Source organism: Mustela nivalis (genome assembly GCF_964662115.1).
Source record: "Mustela nivalis genome assembly, chromosome: 1".
NCBI classification, from domain to species: domain Eukaryota; kingdom Metazoa; phylum Chordata; class Mammalia; order Carnivora; family Mustelidae; genus Mustela; species Mustela nivalis.
Genome location: NC_139020.1, coordinates 173,280,885 through 173,307,979, shown reverse-complemented (window position 1 = coordinate 173,307,979; position 27,095 = coordinate 173,280,885). Strand labels below are relative to the sequence as shown.

Below are 27,095 nucleotides of genomic sequence, written 5' to 3'. Positions count from 1 at the left end.
GAGGAATGGGAAATCCTGTGTCTACTATTCTTAAAGAGAGGATGTGAGTTTTATATATATATATATATATATATATATACACACATATATACACATACACACACATATGTGTACATATATGTAATATGTATATTTCCATGATTTATAATGTCCTTTTTTTAAAGCGGGTTTCATCAAACTATTACCTGTGGGCCAAACCCGGCCTGCTCCCTGTTTTCATACACAAATTCCCCTACCGCCACACCCATCCTCTCAGGTGTATGGTGTTGCTGCTTTCATGCTGCTGCAAGAGACCATATGTCTCTCATTGTTTAAAATAGTTACTATCTCGCCTTCTACAGAAAACATTTGTTGATCTGTTAAAAAAAAAAAAAATTTAGTCCAAGTCATTTGCTCTGTGTGTTTTTTCTTGGGGTATCAGATATATAGATAGATACTTGCAGAAATTACATTAATGGATGCAGTTTCCCATGAATCACTTACATTTGGCATCACATACATGCAGTGACTGAGCCAAATCCTTCTGATGCCCAAACTTTTTTTAAGGAATAGGTTATATATATTTAGAAGGCGACGCATACATTAGTTCAAGCCACCAGAAGGCATTCAGGAACTCTTTCAGTTCACGGAAGAAGAGCTACTCCATTCCAAGCAGTGGGGGTCCAAAAATACATTTTATAGAAAGGTCTGCATGTTCAGAGGCCAACAGGACAAGATAGTCTTAATCCAGCTTGGAAGAAGGTCAGGGACGGTACCACCCTAGCTTCTCAGAACTAGGTTTTGAAAAAGAAACCGGGCGTCGAGAGACCATTCCAGGACCAAGTCACCACTGTTGTAGATAAGATCGTACCTGACGGGCTTTCAAAACTAATGCACAACTAATGTCCATTTTAAATTCAGTGAGAATCTACCATTAGACTTTATAGGTGACAACTTCACGGGGCATCCCAGGTTACTGCTCATGTAAATACACCATGGTATAATCTGCCTGAAATAAATATCCTCCTTGTGTTTTCTCCAGTGCCAAAGTAATGCATATTTTGTGTTTGTTTGTTTGATTTGGTTTGTTTCCGAATGTAGTAAATGCCAATTCCTTTTTAAGGATATCTTTATTCACATCTTATCATAATTTATATTCCCAGGTCCTCTCAAGTTTGAGATACTTGTGGTGACTATGTCGTATAAAATATGACGATAAGGTTAGGAATAATAGGATAAAATACTGTGGAGGAAGAGATAAACACCTATAGTGGGAGTTAATATATATGTATTTTGTAAAGTGTCTGTCAGGGAAAGTATTCAGGCTTCTGGGCCACATGTTCTTTCAGAACATCCAGCCTTGCCATTGTCATCTAAAGCACCCACATACTGTAGATAAAGGGACAGTTGTGACTATGTTATTTCCAAATCTAGGCTGCAGACAAGATTTGGCTCTTAGGTCATGGTTTGCTGCCCTTGGTCTAAACCAAAGATTCTGTTCTTAATCTTTACCAACTTAATAGATTTTACTACCAGAAGAATTTCTGAATTTCTTTTTTCTACTAAACACTTTCTTTGCTTAAAGAGGGAGACTTTCATCCTGACCATCTTAAACAGCTATATATATTTTTTCCATCATCTTCCCCTCTGCGCATATGGGAAGAAAAAATGAAGACCCTAAGTTTCTTCCCCTCTTCCCTTTCTAAACTGTGTATGTCGGATTCGGGTCTTTCATGAGGGAACATTGTGAGAAGCGCTAGTTTTACTTGACTATCAAAAACTAAAGTCCTTCACTTTCTCAGATGAGCCAAACATCTTGATTTAATCTGGGAGCAGAGAAGCATCAAAAACAGATCAAATGCTCTAGCAAGTAGCTTAAGTTCTCATAAATCTCTTCGATTCCACTAAAAATTAACAGTTTTAACTCTGATCTTCCTGTGAAAGTGCTAATACAAGGGAACATCCTCTTTCCCCAGATTTCAGGACCTATATTTTTCTTCCTCTTTTCACTTTCTGTATTTGTTAGACTGTTCCACATGGCCAGAAACAGAGACCCGCTCAGGTCATCTCAGTTAATGGGGATTTATTTTAAAGCTATGTGGGAGGTAATGAGGATGAAAAGAAGTCTCAATAACCAGGCAGGCAGGTCAAATGAAGAACTGGAACATCGTTCATCATTGTCTAGAGCACGGTGGCTCTAGTTTGCTGCCAGCCGCTCTGGTCATCCAGCTCCTGCTCCAGTAGTCCCTCATGCTTGCACCTAGTTCTACCTGTTTCCTTTTCTTATGACTTCCTACTTCACTAACAGCTCCATTCTGTCTCTTTACGTGAGTTATGGCTTCCATTTTCTCTTGGCTTTTGCTGCCTCATTGTCCCTCCCGTATTCACTGTACGTTTTCTCTTTACTGCCTACTCTAAGTTTATGTAGGATTGCCCCCACCTGTGTTTCATATTCAAACTCTGTAGGGGAGAGGAATTGATGGGGTCTGTCACTCTAGAACATGAAGATTTGGCACCAGGACACCATACAGACAGTGATTAAGATAGGACCATTGATTCTGGTGCCCATTGCTGGGTAAGCAGATGTGGTCCAAGTCTCAGGATAATTTGGTACAATGAATGGATATGTATGGGTAAAGGAAGACCTCAGAAAAGGAGCTGTAGGTAGGTGGGACACAAGCATTAATGTCCTATCAGGTATGCCTTTATTAGTCTATCAAAATTTTTTAAAAAGGAAAGAAAAGAAAGATATTTCTCTTTAAGAAAACCTAAATTTTTAGTTTTTTGAATACAACTTTCTTGTAAACAGGTGGAATATTTGTCTAAATTCAAGCAGAAATTCATTTTTGTATATTTATTTTATGTGATTATTTATAATATGTCATATCTGTAGAGTTCTGAGGACTGTATATCGATTTTTGTTTTATAATTTTAAAAATAATAAGTTAGGTTTTAAATGAAACTTACAGAATTTGGTCTCTGTGGGAATAAGCAAAGTTTTTTGTTTTGTTTTTTAAAAAATGTCAGGAAAAGTGCACACTGATATTACTACTAAAAGATGTGTATTAAAAATTACTGAGAGGTCTTTTATCCTTTCGTGTTTGAGAAATATTCTATATTTCTTAAAGCAAATATTATTATATAACAGTTATATTATCTATGTCTTATAAGAATTTGTTGAAAATTTCATGAAAAGAAAACATAGCTAGCCTTGAGATAGTTAATAAGTTAATTTTGTGCTGAGTTAAAAATTCATATCCAAATTATGTTTTAACTTATAAAATATTGCAATCTTCTAAACCACCTTTATTACATTTTATTATTGCAACTTAATGAATAATCATGGAGATATAAACATGTAAAACCTGTTTTACATTTCCATTTAAATTTTTCATTTATTTATCTGAATATCTTTAATTGGGATCATTTTCCTAATTGTCAGTCCAAATAAAAGTATTATTGTTTTTTCAATGTTTCATTAAACAGGGTTAATATCCGTGTTTGTCTATTGAAAGAAATGCCAAATAATCAATAAAAATTATAATAGCTCTATAAAATATTTTTGTAAATACTCAGTAATTGATCACTTCTGCCCAAGTCAATTCCAGAAGAACTACAGAATGGAGAGGAATTTGGGTACATCATCATGTTGCGGCCCGTTGGCTCAACAGCCTGGACCAAGGAAAGAGTACCGTCTGTAGAATCATCAAGGTTTGTTTATAGAAATGAAAGCATCACCCCCCTCTCTCCCTTTGAAGTCAAAGTGGGTGTATATAATAATGAAGGAGAAGGATCTCTGAGTACTGTGTCCATTGTCTACTCTGGGGAAGATGGTAAGTTGTGGTTAGCCATGGAATGGTCATACTTGGGCATGTATGCATATTTTGCATTGATTTCCATGAAGATGATTTTGTCTTTTTTTAAATGATAGAACCTCAACTGGCCCCAAGGGGAACTTCTGTCCAGAGTTTTTCTGCTTCGGAAATGGAGGTGTCATGGAATGCTATTGCCTGGAATAGAAACACTGGAAGAGTGTTGGGCTATGAGGTAGTCCACATTAATTTCACTTTTCCTTGTAAATATGCCAGCTAACCACACAGCAGTTCTTGTTAAGCAGCCTACACTACCAACCTAGTTCTTAGCATATAACATTGTATTTCTATAGCTATCAAGGGGAGTGAGCAGCGGGGATCTTTCTAGATGATCTCAGGCAAGCAAATTAGCAAATGGTAGCCATTTTTAAGGTGACCGAGTGGTTATCTTATTTATTTATTCAAATCACCATCATATTTGTTTCTTGGGGAATAATAAATATCTAATCCTCAATGATCTTAAGCCATAGGAGAATTTTACTGGGAAAGCTGTCTTTCAATTGGAGCATGACTTGAATAGATACAGTCATCTTGGAAAGGGCAGTTAAGTGATAAGAAAAAAAAACCCCAGATTCTCCTTACTCTGTCTTTTTTAGTCTGTATAGCATACAGTAAATCACATTTATGGGCCTTAACTCTCACAGTCAAGCGATGAGACTTATCAATTACTTATTACTCTTTCACTTGCAAATCCAGTGGCTCCCCAAATGGATAATACATTTATTTTTCTTTTGGAGTTAAAATAAATGTACAATTCTAAACTTTTTAAATTTTACTTTGTACATTTTTTTGTTCTTGTTATTGTTTTTAATGCAACTTCTCATCCAAAAAGAAAGTAAAAGAAAAAGGAAGGAAAGAAGGAAGAAAGAATGGAAGAGAGGGAGGAAGGGGAAAGGAAAAAAAAAAAAAAAAAAGAAAGTTCTGTTCATATGATGTAATCCTGAAATGCCTTACCTCTTATTTGAATCCTATTTATTTCTGGAACCTCATCTCTAGTCTCCTCTTTTCTTTGAACCCTTCTCTAATCACTCCCTGATGTTGTCATTCCTCATGTTCCCTGAGCATTTTTTCCCCCCAGGATCACGTCTTTGTAATGCATCCTCTGCTTTTTGTTCACCTACATATTCTAACCTCTTAACTAGATTGTAAGGGAATCCTGTCTAGCAAGCTTTATTCTCTTTTGTCTTTTTCTATGTGCCTAAGTCAGTACTAATGTATAGAAAGAGCTTGATATAAGTTGAATTATTAATTAACCTGTCATTTAAACAACTCTAAAGGAAATGTCAAGGGTAAAACATCATAACTAAAGTCCTTCATTGAAGGTATGAATCTTCTTTTAGTCCAAGTTATTATATACCTTTTGTTAAAGCTGATAACCTTTAGATAGCTCATGAAATACTTTCTTTTGGTACTCCTTTTTTTCTTTAAAGATTTTATTTATTCATTTTATTTGCAGGGGGAGGGGCAAAGGGAGAGGGACAGAGAAAATCCCAAGCACTGAGCACAAAGCCCAATGTAGGGTTTGGTCTCATGACCCCAAGTTCATGACCCAAGCCAAAATAAAATGTCTGGCACTTAACTGACTGAGCCACCCAGGTGCCCCACTTTATTTTGGTTTTCTAAAAAAAAACTCTAGATTTTCTAATTTCTATTGTGAATTTGTATTTTTAAATTAGAACTTTGGTTATTTTGCTGTTGTTGTTATATAAGCATATAGTTAGAAAATATTCTTCTATTTATGTTCCTGTTTCTTCCCATAACCTATCTTGGTTAATAGTTGCTGAGAAATAATGAATTATTTGTTTTTTGTTTCTAATGATCAGGTGTTATACTGGACAGATGACTCCAAAGAATCCATAATTGGGAAAATTAGAGTCAATGGGAATGTCACAACCAAAAACATCACAGGGCTAAAAGCCAATACCATCTACTTTGCTTCTGTGAGAGCTTATAACACTGCTGGAACAGGGCCCTCAAGCCCCCCAGTCAATGTTACTACCAAAAAGTCTCGTAAGTATTCATCCCACAACAAGGACCAATACTCATCTATAAATAGAAACATATTTGCTCAATCTCCATTTCATTCCTCCCACCTCATCATTTTAGTGTTTGGCTAGTTTGTCTTTTAAATACTGCCAATTGTTGAAACTTTCTGGTAACAATCAAAAGAAACCATTTTGATGTTTTTGAAATTCTGAAAGAGAAAATATTCTGCATATATAGATTAAAGATAGAAGAGTGTAATGTTTAAAAGCATGGGTTCTGATGCCCTCCCCCAACCTGAGTTCAAAACCTGACCTCTCATCCTTGGATTGTTGGGTGGTTATTTAAACTTTCAGTGTCTTGATATCCTCACCTGGAAAATGAGAGAAAAATCGTACCTATTTTCTCACAGGTCTCTCTTCAAGAATTAAAGATATAAAGTATCTAAAACATCCTTTAGAACATGCTAAGTATTAGACTGTACTCTGAGGTGATCCTAGCACTGCCAGATGTCTAGATCTTTCTTTATAGGGTAGCTTATTACTGTAGTGTACTTCAAAGTCCCTCACATTTAAGAATTAACTATTCTGCTTCTCTTTAACTCCCTTAATAATCAGCCAGCTGTCTTTTACATAGGCAAAGCCTACTGAATAAAGGATGAATAGTGGATTGTTGCTGTGTTTGTCCTATGAGTGAGTCTGGCATCAGACAAGTATTCTATAATATGAAGCACAGTGATCAAACATGATGTAGTAATAGCTGCCATGTGTATATTTATGATTATATATTTGTATATTTCTTACATCTTGTAGATGAACATAAATTATTGTGTTCACAGGCTTTTAAAGAAGAGAAATTTTTTTTAAAGATTTTACTTATTTATTCAACAGACAGAGATGACAAGTAGGCAGAGAAGCAGGCAGAGAGAGAGGGGGAACAGGCTCCCTGCTGAGCAGAGAGCCCAATGCGGGGCTCGATCCCAGGACCCTGGGGCCATGACCTGAGCCAAAGGCAGAGGCTTTAACACACTGAGCCCCCCAGGTGCCCCATGTTCATAGGCTTTTAAAAACACATTCTTTGGTCTCTGAACCATGATAAAAAAGAGGATTCAAATATAGTTGCTGAATTTTGAGGAAGACTAAATGGTCACACAGGAGTAGTATATCTTGCTTTTAAATGCAGTATTCTTTTCTCTCTTATGTATTGAAAAAGAATAGGAGGTGGAGCATAATTTGTAAATCAAGTGATATAAACTTTTTCCCCGTGTACATTATACTGTCCAATCCAAAAAGAAATTAGAAATCATCTCAGTTCTTAAATCTTTGATTATAGAATACACAATCCACTTTTGTCCACATCACCAGGCCAGCAGCCAAAGACTTGTGTTCTAATTCTGGATACTTCACTGACTCATGACCTAAAACAGGATAAGACATTGCACTTTTTCTTCTTTAATTTTCCTATCTGCTAAGTAAAAATTCTCTCTGCCCTCACTCTCCCCAAATCATTGATGAGGCAAAAAAGAGGTACTGATTATAGGAGCACCTTGGAAAATACAGTTTCTTGCTAAGAAAGAACCAAACAGATGAACAAAAACCCTCTGGGATCAGTCCATTTCAAGGGTAGAGTATGTGCAACCATCAGCTCTTAACCCAGTTCTTTTCCAATCCACCCAGATGGGGAGAAATTAGGTCATGAACAATCCTCAAGAACTGACTAGCTAGAAATATAGTTCTATTCCTCTTCCTGTTTTATCCCATGCTGACCAAATCAGTGACGCCATTGCCATATGCTGATATGGATGATTTGCTTCTGGAGTCCTTCTGGAGTCTGGCCTCTTCCAGCTCATTTGCAAATCTGGATGGAAATTTCCAGTCATTCAGTAGTTTTAAGATTGTCCAGGCACTTCCTTCTAGCTGATTGAGAGATGCCAAACTCACAGAACATCTTGTGTGTCATTCAGTTTCTATCTTGGGCAAAATCAAGGGTGATTAGAAATGTGTAAAGATAGTATTTTTAAAAACCTCACGGATTTGTATCATGATAAATAGACATGATAATGCAGTTGTTGAAGCAGTCTTAAGTCGGCTTAAGATTACATGTATTCCTGTTGACCAGTTGAAGGTGGACTGAGACCTGACCAATTAACTACTTTAAAAGCATTGTATGTATCGTTAAAAACTTAAAAAATAATGCTTTTCTGTAACTAGAATTTGCTAGTTTGATTGTTCATACAACTTAAATCAGCCATGTATTAGTTTATGCTAACCTATCCTACATGTTTAAGTAGAAAATTCATTTTTTTTAAAGATTTTATTTATTTATTTGACAGAGAGAGATCACAAGTAGGCAGAGAGGCAGGCAGAGTGAGAGAGAGAGGAGGAAGCAGGCTCCCTGCTGAGCAGAGAGCCCGATGCGGGACTCCATCCCAGGACCCCGAGATCATGACCTGAGCCAAAGGCAGCGGCTTAACCCACTGAGCCACCCAGGCGCCCGAAAATTCATTTTTGACGTGGTGATCTCAAGTTTGTTCAGTTGACCTATTTTCAGTCCTTGATACTTCAAGTGGGTTTAACTGAACTGTGGATTATATGCCAAGAATGTTATTGGTGGTTTGTTTGAGTGTTAACACATGATCATCTTCATCAAAGAGTGTGGAACATATCCTTTGAAAACAGTTTGATTAAGGAGGATTAATCTCACCAAGATGTAATTTTAGAATATATCTGCTGAGAGAAAAAGTGAGATGAGATTCAGAAAATTTTAAATGAAGTTTAGTATTTTTAAGCATTCGTCTTTTTTCTTGATTAAGTCAAACAAATAAAAACCCTTATAATTCCCAATTTCTTGATAGCAATTTTGTTTCAATATTTCTTGAATTTGGCTTTCACCAGTCTGTATGCTTCGGTGTCATGATCAAAATAGCCAACAAGGACTTGAGAATAAGAAGTTCTGCACGTCTCCATCTCATCGTGTTTGAGTATACATTAAACCTCTAATGTTCTGTAGCATTCTATGTCACTGACATTGTGAAAATGGGATACAAACTGTTTTAGATTCCTATTGTTGCTGTTCAGATTTCCATGATTTAGGGGTTTAAAGCAATATGAATTTATTATCATACCTTTCTAGAGGTCAGAAATCAGAAATGAGTTTCAGTGGTTGGAAATCAGAGTGTTGACATAGCCTGTGGTCTTTTCAGAGTGTCCCCCCAAAATTTGTTTCCTTGTGGTTTGTAGAAGCTAGAGACCACCTACATACCTTAGCTGTGACCCCTTCCTCTGTTTTCAAGGCCAGCAGCTTTGTGTCTTCAAACCTGCCTGTGACTCTGATCCTCTGCTTTTGTTATCATATCTCCTCTGACTCTGGCCCTCCTGCCTCTTCTTGTTCACCCATCTAAAGAGCCTTAATTTAATTGCATCTACACAGTCCCCTTTCCCATACTTTAAAAAAAAAAAATGAGGAATTACAGGGTTTTTATTTCTTTGATTTAATCAAGAAAAGAGAGGGATGCTTAAAAATACTAATCCCACAAATTCCGGGGATTAGTTTATGGAAATGTTTATTCTGTTGATCACAGTTACAAAATACTGAGCATGTCTATATCCTGAGCCCTGTGTTAATTTTCCACATACATTATCTCACTTAATTCTTAACAATAAATCAAGGAATTTCGTATTTTAATTCCTAAATATAAGAAAACAAATGCTTAGAGAAGTTCTTAGGGCATCTGTCAGACTCAGACACTATGAACATGTATCCTCTGAATCTCTTCATTCCATGAACACTGTGTTAGTTTGTAATCTTCATCTCTAACCATCTAAATAGTCCCTCTCTCTCCAGATCTCAAATCTTCAGTCCAAACCTCAAATGGTCTTTAGATTTTTCTTCCTAAAATGGAATCACGGCCTATTCTTCTTCCAAAATTTCATTGTCTCCTCTACGCCACAGAACAAAAGCTAAGAGAATCTTTCACCGTCTCTCGGAACTCCCTTTCTCTCCTCTTCCAGCCTTGGCAGCCCCAGACTTAGTGACTATGGTTTAACATGCCCCGTCTCACTGCATGTACTCTCTGTGTGTCATGCTGCTGCTATACCTGTCAACAGTCACTTATTTTTGCTCCTGATCTGTAAATTTCCCATATTCTCCTGCTTCATGTATTTGCATTTTTCTCGATGTTCCATGACTCTGGCCCATCGTGAGATAATGTTGGAAGGAGACAAGGACTCCTAAGTGGAAGAAGGTTGGCTGTGAGTCTCAGCTCAGCCATGTACTACCTGTACAGCAGATCTAATTCCCCCGTAACTCAGAACCCATTTTATCATCTGAAAAACAGAGATGATGGTACTTTCCTCTGGAGTTTGCTCTGAGAACTAAAGGATATTATGAACACCAAGGTGCCCCAGAGGCTGCCTTACAGCGAGAGCTTAGGGCATGGTAACATGTATTATTATACTTCTTCTGTAGTGATTTCACTCTCTGCATTTCTTAAAGCAGGAAAGCACTTTTTGCTTTCTTTGTCTTGATAAATCATTGTAGAAATTTTCTTCAAGGGTCATGAAAGGACAGCCAAAGTGAAGATGAGGAATGGCTTTAATGAAACATTGAAGATAGCTCTGATTCCAAATGCTATCCCTGGATCTAACTTTGATTTTCCATGTCCTTGAGATGACATCAAGATTACCTCAGAATAGCGGTGACAGCAAGAAATTCTGCATCCATCACACATTCATACTGTCATGTCTAGATTTTCAGTCTGATACTTGATCATCCATTGTAAATTCTCAGAAAGAAAGTTCACATTTACCAAAATCTCTGCCTATTCTGACTGGGTAAGCTTAACAGAAAACAGAGCCTTTTTTTTTTTTTTTTTTTTGAAATATGATGATTCAGTCAATCACCCAAGAAAATAGTGTCTCCCATGAGCTATGCATAGGTTAGTGCCTGATGGAGATTAAAACAGCCGAGATCTCTGCCTTCAGGCAATTTCTCCTTTAGTGGAGAGGCAACCTAAAAGAAAACAAAACAAAGCAAAACAAAAAAATTTCATCATAGATTATGAAAAGTGGTACAAAGAAAATAAGAGGCTGAGATCTACATAAAAAAAGAGGACCTATGTGATGAAGGGTATATATTTTGATATGATATAAAACATGAAAGGAGCTAGTGGACAAAAGGATCTCCAAACAGAAAGAACAGCATATGCAAACTTCTGAAATCTTTGTTACTATTGTTACTAGCGCTGATGTTGGCTTTGTTGTTGTTGTTGTTGTTGTTGTTTTTAAGTAGTTATCAGTGATATAACAGTATCATAGCTTAGTGAAAACGATATATTTCCAAAAGACAACTGAGAAGCATTGCAAATATATTGTGATCCACAGGGATATCGCTTAAACAGAATTTAGATATACAATCAAAGGGATAAAAATATTTACATCAATTCCAAGAAGAAAAGAAAAAAAAATCCACAGCAACAACACTGCTTATATAGAAAGAAATATTCAGACCCAGCAACACAAAGTGTTTGCAAATTTTGGCTCAATTTGGTCCCTGTCATTGACGGACTAATACTCTGTACTGGATTTTGCTTGCTGTAAATTTGCAATCAATCCATATTTAGACATAAAGGAAGCATTAAGCTTTTATTTCATCTTGCACTTATGTTCTTTCTCTCTTGCCCAAATGTCAACCCCATGCTGTTACTTAGAAGTGTAACATAAGAAGTTGTTTTTGAATTGAGTTCACAGTGTGAACTACAGTTGAATATAAATGCCATCTACAGAAAAATTGATCACAGGGAAACCATTAGAGCTGTAGAGGGCTAGTCTAATGTTGCTCTGTCATTTGATTAATAGAAAATTATTTAGTCTTTGAAAATTGCCCAGAAAGATTTTTTAAATTAGAAAAATGATTGTTTGTTGAGTTTACCATTGGCCAATGTGATGCAAACATCCATGGCCTGTGTTTGATGTTATCCATGTGACAGTGTTTTAGATTTTCAAGGTGATAGAAATCTCAATGTCATAATAGGTATTTGAAATCCAGTTTAATCAAGTACATTAAGCTCTTGAAACCAGATTGGCTAATATTGTTCATATTAAGCAACTTTCTAAAGCAGCTTTCAGAAACTTTTTATTTAAATACTGGACAAAAAGCATTGGCATTGGAATCATCCTCATGGACAAAGATATGGAAGATGATAGACTATGAGGATTTCTCAGATAATTAGCTAAAACTCTACCAGTTTATCTGTCTTTCAAAAAGCATATAAAGAACCTGAGAAGAACAATATGATTAAGGGCAAATCTTATGTACCCTAGTTAGAGTTAAGAAGGAGATCATTTGCAGACTTTGGAATTGTATTATTACTAACCATCTGCTTTGAACACAATTGAAAAATTGATCATGTCATAAGACCGGAGTAGAGAATTGTTACTCTAAGGAAGGAGAATTAGCAGTTACTGTGTTTTTTAACTTGTACCACTAACCAAGTGAAGAACATTTGACATTTTAGTATATATAAGCTAAAAATCTTGGAAATTAGGAGATTTTTGTCTCCTTCCAAAGATAGAAAAGCCAGGCCTCTTGGAAGAGACTAGATGCAAATTCACCTCTCTCTGACTTTGAAGGCCAGTACTTCCCACCTCCTAGATAGCAAGAGAGAAAAGCATTCTAAGTGATCTGTGCCATTGGCCATTCACACCAAGAACTCATTCCTGAAAAAACTCCTCTCGTTTTATGTCCATAGAATATTTTATGTATGCTTTGGTAGATGAAGAAACAAATATAAACATTTTGATGTCATGGCCATAGTCATAAACTCCTTGTCCCCATGGTTGATAGAGGCCAGTTCTATCTCCCAGCCTGGAGCTTCCCCAGTGGATTCATAGTGTTGAAAACAGTGCTTTTACTCTAAATAAACAAACAAAATAGACACAGACATAGATGAAAACTTCAGAGTCCATCACTGCCAATGACATCAAAGGAGTAAATTTATATTTTCTCTGCATTGATTCTATGATGGTGTTAATGTTAGTGCTTCATTTTAAAGAACAAAGGTAGAAGAAATGTGTCAAAGAGCATGCTAGATCTATGATGCCTTGTGAGAATTTTTATATTATCTCTTTTATAACAGAGAAAAAGATTATAGAAGGCACTCTGGGATAGTTCAGGGGGAATAGTTACAAAACAATGGTTGACATCTAGTCTTTCAGAAATAAATATATTGACGAACATGCACTGAGTGCTTACTAAGTGCAAAACTCTTAGGCCTTTAAGATTGGGCTTATATTGACAAAAAATGTCCTAGGGCATGTTTAATCCAATTGGCTTGTTTATCTTATAAATCATATGAATTGCTGTAGGTTTGGCCATGGCAATTGACCTTGATTATAGGAAAGCATGATGAATAGATTGGCCACAATTGTGTCACCTATGTGCCTGCACATGGCACAGCACATAGTCATATAGTCTGAGAAAATCACTCAGGACTCTGAGTGGCTTTTCTTTAGCCATCTTTTATAATCATTTATTCCACATGTATGAATTATATGTCTCCTATATGCCAAGCACTGTGCTGTAGTTGGTAATACAGAGTTGGACAAGGCACATGCCCTCAATAAATTTAAAGAAAGTCGTGATCAAGAATAGCTATAATTCAATGTGACAAATCCATTACAAAATATGAACTGAGCCCCACTGGGAGCAGAGGGGGAAACATTTATCTCTTGACGGTGTCCCCATTGAGGTGTAAGTAACTAGGTGAACCAGAATAATGTCCTTGTAGGTTTGGGATAACAGGGAATATATGATAATGCAATGTAAGACATCCTGAGACTTTTCCAGTGACATATAAGAGAATAAATAGCAGTTGAGCCAAAGCTCTAAAAGAAATCATTTCCATTTCCATCAGTGTTATAATGAGTTAAATATTATGCCCATTCAGCCTCACAAATTCAAATAAGATGCCAAAAACATCTTGCTGGGTAGTTTTATCTTTGCCTCTGCTTTCCAGCTGAATTATTTTTAATCTCTCCAGTTTCCTAAATCTCAAAAATAATCATGTGGACTCAAACTTTGGGAAGCAGCATGTTGTCACAGAGGAACACCAACTTGGAAATTAAGAGACCGGGATTCTGTTGTGACTCAGTCACCCTTTAACTGCTTGCTTTTGGATAAGTGGCCTCCCAACCTGGACTCTAGTTTTCTTGTATATAGAAATCTCCAGCTGCACTAGGTCCATTACCTTCAAAGACTGACTCTAAAGTCTTCTTCCCTTTTACTTACCGTCTTTCTGTGAGACAAACTTAATTTCAGGGAACTAAAAACTGCATTTTGGACTTAAAATAAATGCCTTTTGGTATGATCACTGAGTTTGTGACGGTTTTCTCTTTTCTGGGTTCCAACAGCTCTGTATTAAATGACATGCATTCTTCTCACTATCCGGCTACAACTGACTAGACTAAGATAAACATGGCCAAATTAAGTCAATCTTCATCTTTCTCCTGGGACTTCTAGCCTGGACTATCTCTCTGAACAGAGTAGGTTTCAAATGTCAGATACAGAGAAAGTCATGATTTTTGCCACATTCACTGAGAATAACAAGTGGTCTACGGCAAGATGAGGGTGCAGCAAACATTACCATGGGAAGCGGAAAGAAGAACTTGGCTTTTTGACATTTTTAATTTTGTCCCTCCTAAAGCTCTGCTGCATTTTGCCAAGAGTTCTAAGAAATTCTCCTATATGCCTCATAATCTCTTACTGTTTTGCTTATCCTATCTTGAGTTGATTGTATTACTTAAAGCCAAAGAGTCCTAACTAATACAAGATTAAAAAGGAAAAGACTACTAGGAATTAACACTACTGTGTTGATATGTATAAAGGTTTGCAGCCTGAATTTGCATGATATGCTCATTGATTGATGACCAAATGGAACACTAGATAACAGAGCCCTCCATCTGTTTATGTGTGGTAAAGTAAACAAACTCAGCAGCAATGATTAATAAATTAATACTGGACATGCAACAAGCCATTATTAATTTATAAGTTTGTCACAAAGATGGTCCCAAATGACCAGAATTTAAATGAATTTGCTTATTCTGACTAGAATTAATATGCTATTTCAAATGACACTGAAAACATTTTTGCCACTTCTATGATAATCATCCAGAACTTATTTTCCCTTTTCTTATTGATGGGTCATACAGTAACCATGAGCTAATTAATATTCATTTGAATCTTTGATTATCTCTTTAAAGCTCCAAGCCAACCACCAGCTAACATTGCCTGGAAGCTGACAAACTCTAAATTATGCCTGAATTGGGAGCATGTAAAAACCATGGAAAATGAGTCTGAAGTATTGGGCTACAAGGTAAGTATTTCATTTTTCTTTTAATAATATTATTTAAGTTACTAAGAAACCAAGACTGTTACAACCAAATAAGAAACAAATTTATGCATCTGAAAATACCGGAATCTTAAAAAAAAAACAAAACAAAACTGAAAAATACTTAGCATTGCTGCTTTCAGATACTTCATTAAAAATTTTTATGTTCTGAGGACAGCAATGTCATGGAACAATAAGAATTAAACTATAATATGCACTAATTTTTCTTCAAGTGATTCCCCTCACCATCAAAATATGATGGTGTGTGTGGGTAGTAAGGTGAGATGAGAATGAAATCCAAGAATATATTCAAATAGAATTTCTAGAACTTAGGCTGCAGTAGGATGTGAGCTTTTAATAATATTAGAAGAATCTACCAAGAGTATAGCCAAGGACCCAGAGCAATTTCCATCAGTGGTAATAGACAACATCTCCTGGCAAATACATATTCAGACATTTGAAATGGGTCCAAACTAACCAGTGACTTCACAGTGAGCTCCAAGGATAATAGCCTCAAGCTATTTAATTAATAGAGAAGAAATCTATTCTCATTTCAGAAGCATTGGCCAAAGACAAAATCTTTTTTTTTTTTTTTAATGACTGAATTTAAAGAAAAGTCACAGACTGGATATTCCCATTCAAAAAGTACAGCATTTATTCTGCTATGTCTCATAGTGTTCCATGAGAATCTGGACGTTAAAAAAGTGACATGTCCATTTAACTTGATTCACCATTGTATTCAGATTCTGTACCGGCAAAACAGACAGAGTAAAACACATATTTTGGAAACAAACAATACCTCGGCTGAGCTTCTGGTTCCGTTTGAAGAAGACTACTTGATTGAAATAAGAACAGTTAGCGATGGTGGGGATGGAAGCAGCAGTGAGGAAATTAGAATTCCAAAAATGTCAAGTAAGTTGAATCACCATCGGTGTTGTAGATTTTGAATCTAGACAGCTGCAGCATGAAATCTAGGCTCTATGAATGTTGGGTGAAAAAAATAAAAGGTCTGTGTTTCCATTTTCAGTTGTGAACAAGAGGTGATGAGTCAAGTTTTCTTTAAATAATCCCTCAAATTTGCAACATGCTTACATATTATAAACAGTTTTATGTTTCTTCATTTGAATCTCAAAAAGAAAAAAAAAGCAAAAGAAAACACACACAACTGTTTGTCATTGGTGCAGAATTCATTCTATTGGCACCAAAATCAGAAAGTTTTTCTCTGGGTACTCACAGGCTTCTGGGAGTAAGGATAGAAAATATGGAACACATGTACATTTACTCCTATTCCCATATCTGTGGCAGGCATCACTAATCAATCATGACATGCATACCAAGCTGAGTCACAAATCTCAAATACTCTCAACACAGTGTTCTAAGCAAGTAACACCAATCAGTCAGATTTAGCATGTAATAATCGTTTATTATTTCTGCTTCAGAGGAATCACTTTCTCAACTGCCTGAAGTTGTAGCTGGTTGAAATCATCAGCCACCACACATTGGCAAATCCTAAGCTGCTCTCCAGTCAGACTCGGCCAGTTTAGGCATTTTTCTTGTTCATGTTTACATTTAAAACAGATATCCTAGAACCGAGAGCTAGTGACACTTCCTAAAATTAAATGTAATGTAAATGCAGCAAGTGTGCTAACACACGTTATTAGAAGAGAAATGATAGCATGCATGAAAACTTAATCTAACAAGCAATTTTGTTTTTTCTCAAGATATTTTGTTTCATTTTTATGTTTTGCAGGTTTGAGTTCCAGAGGAATTCCAGCCTTAGAACCTAGCATCTACTTCCTGTCAGTTGTCATCATTTTTTACTGTTTTACAATTCAGCCACTTACACGATGAATGAAACCATAAATCTTTGAGAGTTTTTTGAAAGCAAATCATTCTGTAAATAAGCTCTCCAGCCCTCATCACAAAATACATGATTAATACAAACTTGTTTGGAAAGGGGGAAAAAAAGTGTATATTATTAAGAACCTGTAAATATCTATGGTACATTAATAAAACAGTTTTAAAAACTTTTGAATTTTAAAGTTCATACATGATTACGTACATTCAGAAAGTGCCAAATAATCTCTGGAGTTTTAACTGCTGTGGCTTTTAAGTGACTTCTATGGGAAATATAAATAACTCCCCTCGATGACGATGATGAATATGAAATAGGTTGCAGTTATCATAGGGAAGATGTATATTTTTTTATATGCTCCAGGCAATTTACTTCAGTATTAAAAATGTTCACCCTACTTGGAAATAAAATGTCATTATTTGTTTATAGTTGGGATTCTTAAAAATGTAAGCTATTCCAAATGGTGATGATGATGTGCTTTTACCTCTAAATTAGGTGAGGCTAGGAAATATTCGTACCCAATAAAAATGTATATACATGATGTTCCTTTTGACTCACTGTTTTAGGAGGTTCAGGAATAATAATGACAGGAAAAAGTGCTTTATGGCAAAGAAAGAGAAAAGAAGGGAAATAAGCACCCATCTAAAATAATCTAACAGGGGCGCCTGGGTGGCTCAGTGGGTTAAAGCCTCTGCTTTCGGCTCAGGTCATGATCCCAGAGTCCTGGAATCAAGCCCCGCATCAGGATCTCTGCTCAGCAGGGAGCCTGCTTCTCTCTCTCTCTCTCTCTCTGCCTACTTGTGATCTCTGTCTGTCAAATAGATAAATAAAATCTTTAAAACAATCTAACAACTCGTATATAACAGGTATCTTCTCACTGCAAAATTTAATTTTTTAAATCAATTTTGAATTCTCCTATGGAAAATGTTTCCTGACCAAATCTCAGGTAATTATTACAAATTGTTAGCAATGCAACTGGGCTTGTTTTCATACAATAAGTAAATCTAGTAACAGAATTATTTAACCAAGTTTTTGACATTTTGGTATATATATATATATATATATATATATATATATATATATATATATATATTCCATCTTCCCTGCAACTATGAAAATAATCCTACACTGTCCAAGACTTAAAAAGATGTTTGCAGGTTGACTCTTCTCTAAGGTGAACCTATTTGAGTCAGTGGTCCTGCTTCTTGGAACTGCATTCTGGAAAAAGCAGTATGAGAGAAGGTAAGGTTAATGAGTAGGCTAATGCCATTCCATGGGGCCATCCGTTTCCTTCACGAATAGCCTTGAGGAGTTTGGCCTCCTGGCAGTCTGCCCTCACTGCCAGCCAATCAGACTTGATGTCCTGGGGAGCTAGGATTGAGAAATGGTCACACTAGTTTTGCCTTCTTCACATGGTGCGACCACTTAATTATGTTGAAATATTTGAATTATCCTCACAACCCTCAAATCACACAGTCCTCAAAATTGGATTTTGTCCTTTTCATTTCTGATGTATTTTAGAGCTGTTTAAAATACCCAGTGTAGTCGGCAGCAGATGGACAATGACTTTTCATAGTTCAGAATTTCTCCCTGCCTGAATAGTGTGTCAAGCATACAGTACAAATTAATGAGCTTTATTCTCCTCCATGCCCTAAGATATGGCTATGCTTTGATGGAGCAAAATAAATAAGCAATAGCAAATGCTGTTTGGCACACTCATGTGAACAGCTGCCTGTCCACGACACAGCTGTATTGACCAGAAATACAGGCCCACATGGTCTCAGTGGTTTCCTCAACTTGGTGAGAGACAAGATTGTATCATCCTCCTCAAAGCAGATACTGAGAGTTAAAAATACTGTGAGATTTTTGTTTCCACTGATTAAATGAATTTGATACATAGTCATGTGTATAAGTCTGAAGGCAAAAGCAGTTCTTATCAGTAACTCATAGGTTTGAAGTTGTGCTTTCACTCATGATTGTAGGAGTATTAAAAGTATGCATTATTCAGTATCTAATATTTGTCCCATACCAAAATTTTTGGAATCCAATTTAGCATTAATATTCAATAACATCTGCTTTGTCTCTTGATTGATTTGAATCTCTACTCTGAGTGAGGCCTGGACACATATTTTAACATTTCCTTATTGGTAATATTAGGATTAAAGGACATAATGTGCACAAGTATTTAGTGTGATGCATGCAATGTTTAAAACTGTCAACAAATGGAGCTGCTGTCATCTGCTGGTATGAACTAGACCCCTAACGAAAGAATTTATTGTATTTCCTTGAGTGCCCAATAGACTATGAAAAGAGATTCAGCCTATATTTATGTCAAAATCCAAAAATGTTACAAGAAAAATGAGTAGTCCACCTACGCCCGACACTAAATGGGAGTAAATGAAGAATGGAACCAATGATGATTCCATCAAGCCATTTCAGGAAGATAATCCGTGTGATGTAGGTACTTGCCTGATATTTAGGAGGGATTTCTAGTGGACCCCTTTACTGACCACAAGTACATTGCTATTAAAAACTCTTATAAACACGATAACTTATTTCTATACTTCTTACAGGAAGGAGCAAAAATGTGGTTGCGCCTGGAAACAGCTTAAGGAGGAAAAGGGACTAAGGACTAGGAGACTTGACACAGCAGAATTATAACTTTATAAACCTGTGGGCTTCCAGGTAATATTAATACTGAAGTTAATACTTCAAATCAGCTCCATGTCCTCTGAGCTCCTATTCTTCATACTAAAATTGTCCCAGGTCAGTGTCTCTTTTCTAAGTGTACACCAGAAAGTGGCCCATAAGAGAACATGCCTATATCTTTAACAGAAAATCCAAGCAGTGAGAGGTGATCTGGAATCCATCTATATTTCAAATGCAGTAAAATAACTATTCTCTACTGTAAGTAAATCCACTTTTATTAAGCCTCTATATCTTATCAGTCTAGACTCCTTCTTGAGATGTTATTTTTTAAACACTCCCCATATGCCATAATTATTATGTTATTTGTTATAGAATTAAATATTTAATTCAAGAGAATCAAGAATTCGGTAATCACATCACTATTGCACTCAGTACTTGAATTAGGTTTCTCTTGAGAAACAGAACCAGTAGGATGTGTGTTTGTCTGGACAGGTATGTGTATACACAATTGCACACATGTATAAACATATATGAAATGAGAGAGAAAGAGGAGATTATAAAGAATTGATATGAAATTATGGAGGTGAAGAATTGCAGACCCAGGAGAGTCTCTGGCATAGCTCCAGTCTGGGTCTGGGAACCACAAGAGCCTATGGTATAATTATTGTTCTGAGTATGAAGTCAGGAGAGGATGAGTGTTTTAGCACAAAGGTTTTTATTCTTTTTTAGCCTTTTATTTTACTTAGGCCTTCAGTGGATTGGATAAGGTCCTGCCGCATTGGAAAGGGCAGTTTTCTTCACTCCATCTACTGATTCAAACTCCTCCAGAAACTCCCTCATAGACACACCTAGAATATGAACTAAATATCTGGGCCCCCTGCAGCCCAGTACGTTGATACATAAAATTAACCATTCCAGTGTTGTTTTTCATAGTTTTAACTTTTTAATTTAATTTAATTTAATTTAATTTAACATAATTTAATTTATTTAAATAATTCAGTTCTAACCTCATCAACTTTTGAAATGGAATTATTGAAATATTCTTCTCAGTTTCTTCATCTGTAAAATGAGATGTTGAATTACAAGATCTCTGAGTTTCTTTAAAACCCTGCAATTCTTTCAAGCCGCAGAGTGGACTACTTTTAATATGAGGCAGTGTATCATTACCTTTCATGACACACACCCACTCTGTATAGCTTTTCCAATTTACTTCTATATTTTCACTAGCCTAAATAATTGTGTTGAGCTTTCTTGAGATTTCTTTAACTCTGAGTTAATTGAATTTTCATTACTATAACAATGGGTATATTGAGTATGCTTTTTCAAGCCACAAAGAACTCTTGGAAATTCTGACCCATCTCTACTCTCCATTGAGAATTGCTGGTGTGTTTCAGAGGTCCCCAAGTGCAAAGCTGTGATAGGACTTTCATTCTTCAGTGAAAAATGAGAAAAGTTCATACAGTATGATGAGATTTTAATAATGAATAATTTGTGAACTATTTAAGAGATTACGACTTTCTTTTCCTTTTTGTGGTAAAATGTCCTCTCTTTGATGACATGAAGTTGAGTATGAATTCTGGTTTGCTATACATGTTCAATTTTAAAATATTCGTACTTAGCAGAAAGGAGTAGGTTATTTTATATAAATTAATTCAATTATTATTATTTAAAGCTTTTATCATTTTTTACCCTTACTTCTTTATCTCATTACCATCAAATTAGTGGGTTTGGCTTTTTTTTTTTTTTAAAGAGATTTCCTTTTTTTTTTTTTTTTTAAGATTTTATTTATTTATTTGACAGAGAGAAATCACAAGTAGATGGAGAGGCAGGCAGAGAGAGAGAGGAAGGAAGCAGGCTCCCTGCTGAGCAGAGAGCCCGACAGGGGACTCGATCCCAGGATCCCGAGATCATGACCTGAGCCGAAGGCAGCGGCTTAACCCACTGAGCCACCCAGATGCCCTGGGTTTGGCTTTTTTTATTGACTTCAAGTTTGTATGTCACAGCCTTTCCTGTATCCCTTGAATAGCAAGGCTCTGTGTTCTATGGACTTGTTGTTTATATACATAAAACACAGGTTTGGGAAATCTGGTCAACCTTTTATAACAAGGTATTAATATAATTAAGATATTGAAAAAAAGAGAATATCAAAATCCTGAATTTGTTCATTATTTTATTAACTTGTTTCCTTATTTATTTATTTGGAAAAAGAGAGAGAGTGCATGCACATGGTCTCGAGCTGCATAGGGTTGTGGGGCAAGGGAGAGGGACACAGGGAGAGAGAGAATCTCGAGCACACTCCATGTCCAGTGCAGAGCCAGGCAGGGGGCTCTGTCTCAACCTAGAGATCATGACCTGAGCCAAAGTCAACAGTTCAAAACTTAACTAAATGAGCCACCCAGGCATTCCTCTGAAATATTTTAAAGTTTGGAAGTTATTTGCTTTCTACTTATCCATATGAACATTCTTTTCTGTCATGAAAATATATATAATAGCTGTTAGGAGTTCTTTCATTTCTTTATATACAAAATAATTTTTATAAAAAGGTAAATTTGCTCCATTATTTTTAATATTCCTCTTCTTGACAGCACTCAGTACAGTCCTGGGCAGAGAGAATGATGCTTACAACACATATTTTGCTTTCTGGACAGATTTATGCAGCCAACTGTTAGGGCGATTTGTTTTCCCCCAGTTTCCTAAGGAAAATAAGTATTTTTTTTATAGCCTGACTAAAATAAGTTGGCCTGAACTCCAGATTTGGGTGGGTGTTCTTGAAAGAAGTAATAAATAAAAATAAAATTTGTGGAATATGGTAATTTTGAGAAAGCATCAGAATTATTTTCCTGTTTTGAAAAACATATACTTTACAATCTGGATAGGCATGCCTTAGAAGATACTTACCTTGTCCAGAGCAAAGCTCATGAGAGAAGCAAATCTGATGACTTTAAATAAAGGCAGTATGTCGCAACTCAGTGAGGGAAAAAAGAAATCCTATGTTTTGTTTCCCATCCCCAACAAAGACTGGGAAGTATGCTGCGTAAAATCTTGGATGATTTATCATTTATTCCTGGAACTAAATGGTGTGTTGGGTAGGTCCCTGTTCTTGGATGGTGATTAATTAATGTTTGCAAATCACTTTGAAGATGGAAAGCATTTCGTAAATTCTAATAATTTCTATTATGATGATTTTTTCCCAGAAGTATATTGACTTTTTGCAATGGCACTTTGAAAAAGCATACATTAGTGACTGAGACCAGGTACCATGCCTAGGGGAAAACAGTAATTGGAAAGTTTGAAAGGTAATAATTTTGAGATACTGAAATTCTAGTCAAATTCACAATAGCCTGCGTGGACTACATAATTTTCTTTCAAACAAAATGATCTACTTCCATCCATGATGGAATTTTCAGCGTGTGAAGTAAATGTCATAGCAACAGAATTTGTTTCTCAAATGATATTTACTCATAACAAACCTCAAGTATTCTCAAGGGCCTCAGATGCTAATAATAATGAGTGTAGGCAACTTTTATTACCTTTAAGTGCAGTAGTTACAAAATCTTCCAACTTTGAGCAGATTAATTTCAGCCTATTTTCTGCTGACAGCAAAACATAATTGAATATATCACAGGCCTTCTAAATCAGATCTTTTTCCCTATTTGTTCAAAAGTGAAAGTGTTATCATCTTAAATTACTATTATATTTAGATTTGCAAACTCATATGGGGCTACTTTCATCCTAAATTCTTAAAAGAGTATATAAAAGTTTCTAAAGAGACTCTTAAGAGCAAAACAGGGATGCGGCTTAAATTATTTGGAATCCCTTGGTATTTCAATCTGGGTGATTGCTGGAGAATGCATTGTAACGAATTAAAGAAAATTTGAATTGCCTACAACCTGTTGCTGTTAATTGAAAGGAGAAGAATTAATATTCACTCCATACCTGCTGATAAAAATTAAGATCCTGGATGTGTCCATGTGAAATTATATTCTACACCAGAAAACTTCCCATAGTTTCTATTATTTCACATTGCCTTATGTCATATTATATAGCATATGTTATTATTATTATGTATTATGTTATATATTATATTATTTATCCCTGTTCTCACTTTTGTATAAAATGAGTTCCGGAAGAGCTGGACCCTATCTTTGTATTCCCTCTTGCATCCATCACACCCCATGGAGTGTCTGACATCTAACAGTTGCTCAAAATATAAATTTCGAATGAATAAACAACCAAAAGGAAGCATAAATTGGTGTGCATACATTGTTAGCATAAATTGATAGACTCTCATTACCACTCCTACAACAGTGGCAAAGTTTACCTTAATAATGCTGTCTTTTAGTAAAGCGTCCATATTACAATATTGCAATTCAATGTGATGTATGATTGATGTAGCTCTGTCTGCATATAAAACATTTTTTTCAAATCTTCTAAAATTAAAATAAATTTTAAGGAATTTTCAGTCAAAATCACTACAGAATTATGCAAAGTCTTCTCCTTCCACTATAAGATTTTTACTGGGCAAAATACTCAAAAGTTTGTAGAAACACTACTCAGAATTGTACAGTCAAGCTAGTGTCAAGAAGCCATTTGGATCATCCCAAGGTCTACGTTGTAACTATTCTCCCTGTAGACAAATTAACTATAGGCTGTACATCTGACCATACACTATAATGAAATGCAATAATCTTATAATGACATGTAGTAATCTTGTCATGCTGCAATGTTAAATCTATATATTTAACCAGGGAGTATTTTCAGGGAGGGGGGAGGACATTATTTTTAGTTGGCAGGTATAACACAAAGTTATGATATTAAAAGTTAACTATAATTCAAAATAATTGGAAAAGCCTATTTGCAGACTACTTTGGCCAAATAAGAGGGATTACTGATTGATTCAGAACAGGAAGATTCCTTAGGTTTAGCCAAATTCCAATTGGGAAGTCAACAGAATGTCTACAGGTGTGGGTTTTTTCTTTCTTTCTTTCTTTTTTTTTTTTTTTTTTTTGTTAATTACTTTGACTTTATTTCAAAAAGAGTTCTCAAACTCTGAATTAGTAAGTTTTGGGTAACCACATGATTTGTTTTTCCCTGGCATTTTATTTTGTTCCTGTAGACCTTTGCTTATGCTCTTCTTTTTCCACAGAATGCCCTCCTTTCTTTTGACAGTGTCTTCAGTAACCAGCCCTAGTGCCATTCACTGGCACAGAGTTCCCACTCTGTCCCACATGCCTTCAGAGACTGTGAGTGCACTTCTCTCCTTCATTTATCCTTTGAGCCCCTTGCATACACTTCTGTCACAACATTTGGCACTTGGTCTTTTAACTGCTGATTTACTTTCTATCTTCTTTCACATAATGGTGAACTAATTGAACACTGAATTTTCCGGCACATAACGATCATGCTGAGCACATAGTAGGGTTTTGAGAAATGTCCAAGGGAGACAAGAGGGCATGGAGGAAATGAAAAAAGTTTTATTTCTCTGTTTGCTTGCTAACACGTCTGAGAGTATTTTGCCAGCTATATATTTTAGCACAAGATTGATCTAAATACAGGAATATAAAATTATAATATTAAATACTCTGTTTTGCCTGCAAAACATTTTTTATAATAACTATAAAAAGAGTTTCTTGAAATAGGAAGAAAAAAGCCTATTATCAACATGAATTTTTTATTAGTATATCTCAAACAAGCTGATGAACAAACATTTTAAGATACCATGACAAGTGACTGTACATGAATTATTTTTTTTGAAATTTGTAAATAACACAATTCTCATGGCTTTGTGACAATTAAAGAAGCAGTTCTTTTCTGTAAACCTATATTTCAAGGCAAAAAAAAAAAAAATTGCCCACAATTTCCTCCATTGTCCAGAAGACAAGTTAATATCCAAAGGTAAAATGATTTAGACATCTTTATCACCAAGATCAATGCTTAATTTATTCTCCTAAATGGATGCTTCTTTCCCCTCCTGACCTGTCTATACACTCTTGGCATTCATCATGCCTAGAGAGTTAGGTGAATTCCTAGTGGGGATAATTCTAGCTGTTTCAAAACTTTAGTCTCCAGACAGGATAAAATATGACACTTTCAAGGTACAGACTGTCACCAGCTTATGAATAAATCGTATTGTTCTAGGAATCCCATCATTTGGTTGTTCAGACATAATGCTCACTTTTTTTTTTTTTTTCATAGAAATATTGCTGGAAGTGGTCCCTTCTGCAGCACTGTTGGTACTCAAGAACGAAATCTTAGGATAAAAGCATGATTCTCTGAGAAAATGCGTAAGGTTTCTTACTTGACTTATAAGAAGCACATCTTCCTCCACTCATATCTGCAACTTCCTAGTGAGAACAGGGACACCATGACCTCCACACTTGGTACAGTATCTTTCATGGTGTGGGACAGGATCTCCAATAAAACAAGAGAGATGTAGAAAAATAAGATCCAGGTTGTGGGAATTAAAGAACTGTAGGGAAAGAGCATCCCATGAACAAAATCTCTTTTGTCAGAGAAACACCTTCTGCTATATACTGTTTTTTTCATTCTTCTACAGAATTTTCCTGCCTTATCACTCTGTTATTTACTTTATTTTAAAAATAATCTCTTTAAACTCATCTGTTACCACTGTACCCTTGGCTTTTGGGGTGCCAACACAACAGAACTTTATTCCCCTTCAACCATGATGAGCCCCATCTCACCACAGACTTCCGCACATGGTATTAGCTCTCCCTGGAATTTCCTATTGCCCTCACGCATCTACTCTTGCTCCTTTCACCAAGTTAATTGCTATTCATTCTGAGTAAATAAAACCCTCTTCTTATATATTCCCCCATTCCAATAATACAGTAACCCCTAACATTTATCAAACCAGTAGTTTTTAAAAATCTATTTGAGTTATTTTTAAATTAATTCCTATAATTTCTTTTTTTTTATATTTTTAAAGATTTTATTTATTTATTTGACAGACAGAGACCACAAATAGGCAGAGAGGCAGGCAGAGAGAGGAGGAAGCAGACTCCCTGCTGAGCAGAAAGCCCAATGCGGGACTCAATTTCAGGACCCTGGGATCATGACCTGAGCCAACGGCAGAGGCTTTAACCCACTGAGCCACCCAGGTGCCCCAAATTCCTATAATTTTTAATAAATTGTAAACTCCGTGAGGATAGAGGCCATGTTGGTTTTGGTTGATTATTATATCTCCAGAACCTAACAGTTTCTGGCACATGGGAAGCTCTCAATGAATGGAATTTATTTAGAAGCAAATGAGTAACAATAGATTCTAATAAGTATCTAATAAACACATTATTTAATTCTAAGAGGTTAAGTTAATGAGTTAATGATCATTACTTAAATCTTTTCTAGAAGATTT

The 27,095-nt window shown here is 35.8% G+C and overlaps 1 protein-coding gene across 4 annotated transcripts in view; it reads left to right on the top strand.

Moving 5' to 3' along the window:
* The window catches only part of CNTN6 (contactin 6), a 304,698-nt gene extending 286,622 nt beyond the window's left edge, over window positions 1-18,076 (top strand). For all 4 annotated transcript variants that reach the window (XM_082719511.1, XM_082719510.1, XM_082719512.1 and 1 more), the window contains exons 18-23: window positions 3,578-3,812; window positions 3,911-4,026; window positions 5,675-5,861; window positions 15,092-15,204; window positions 15,963-16,131; window positions 16,970-18,076. In XM_082719511.1, the coding sequence (XP_082575637.1) occupies window positions 3,578-3,812; window positions 3,911-4,026; window positions 5,675-5,861; window positions 15,092-15,204; window positions 15,963-16,131; window positions 16,970-17,070 (921 nt within the window). In that variant the 3' untranslated portion in view covers window positions 17,071-18,076. The remainder of the gene's footprint in view (window positions 1-3,577; window positions 3,813-3,910; window positions 4,027-5,674; window positions 5,862-15,091; window positions 15,205-15,962; window positions 16,132-16,969) is intronic.
* The last annotated feature ends 9,019 nt before the right edge of the window (window positions 18,077-27,095 follow it).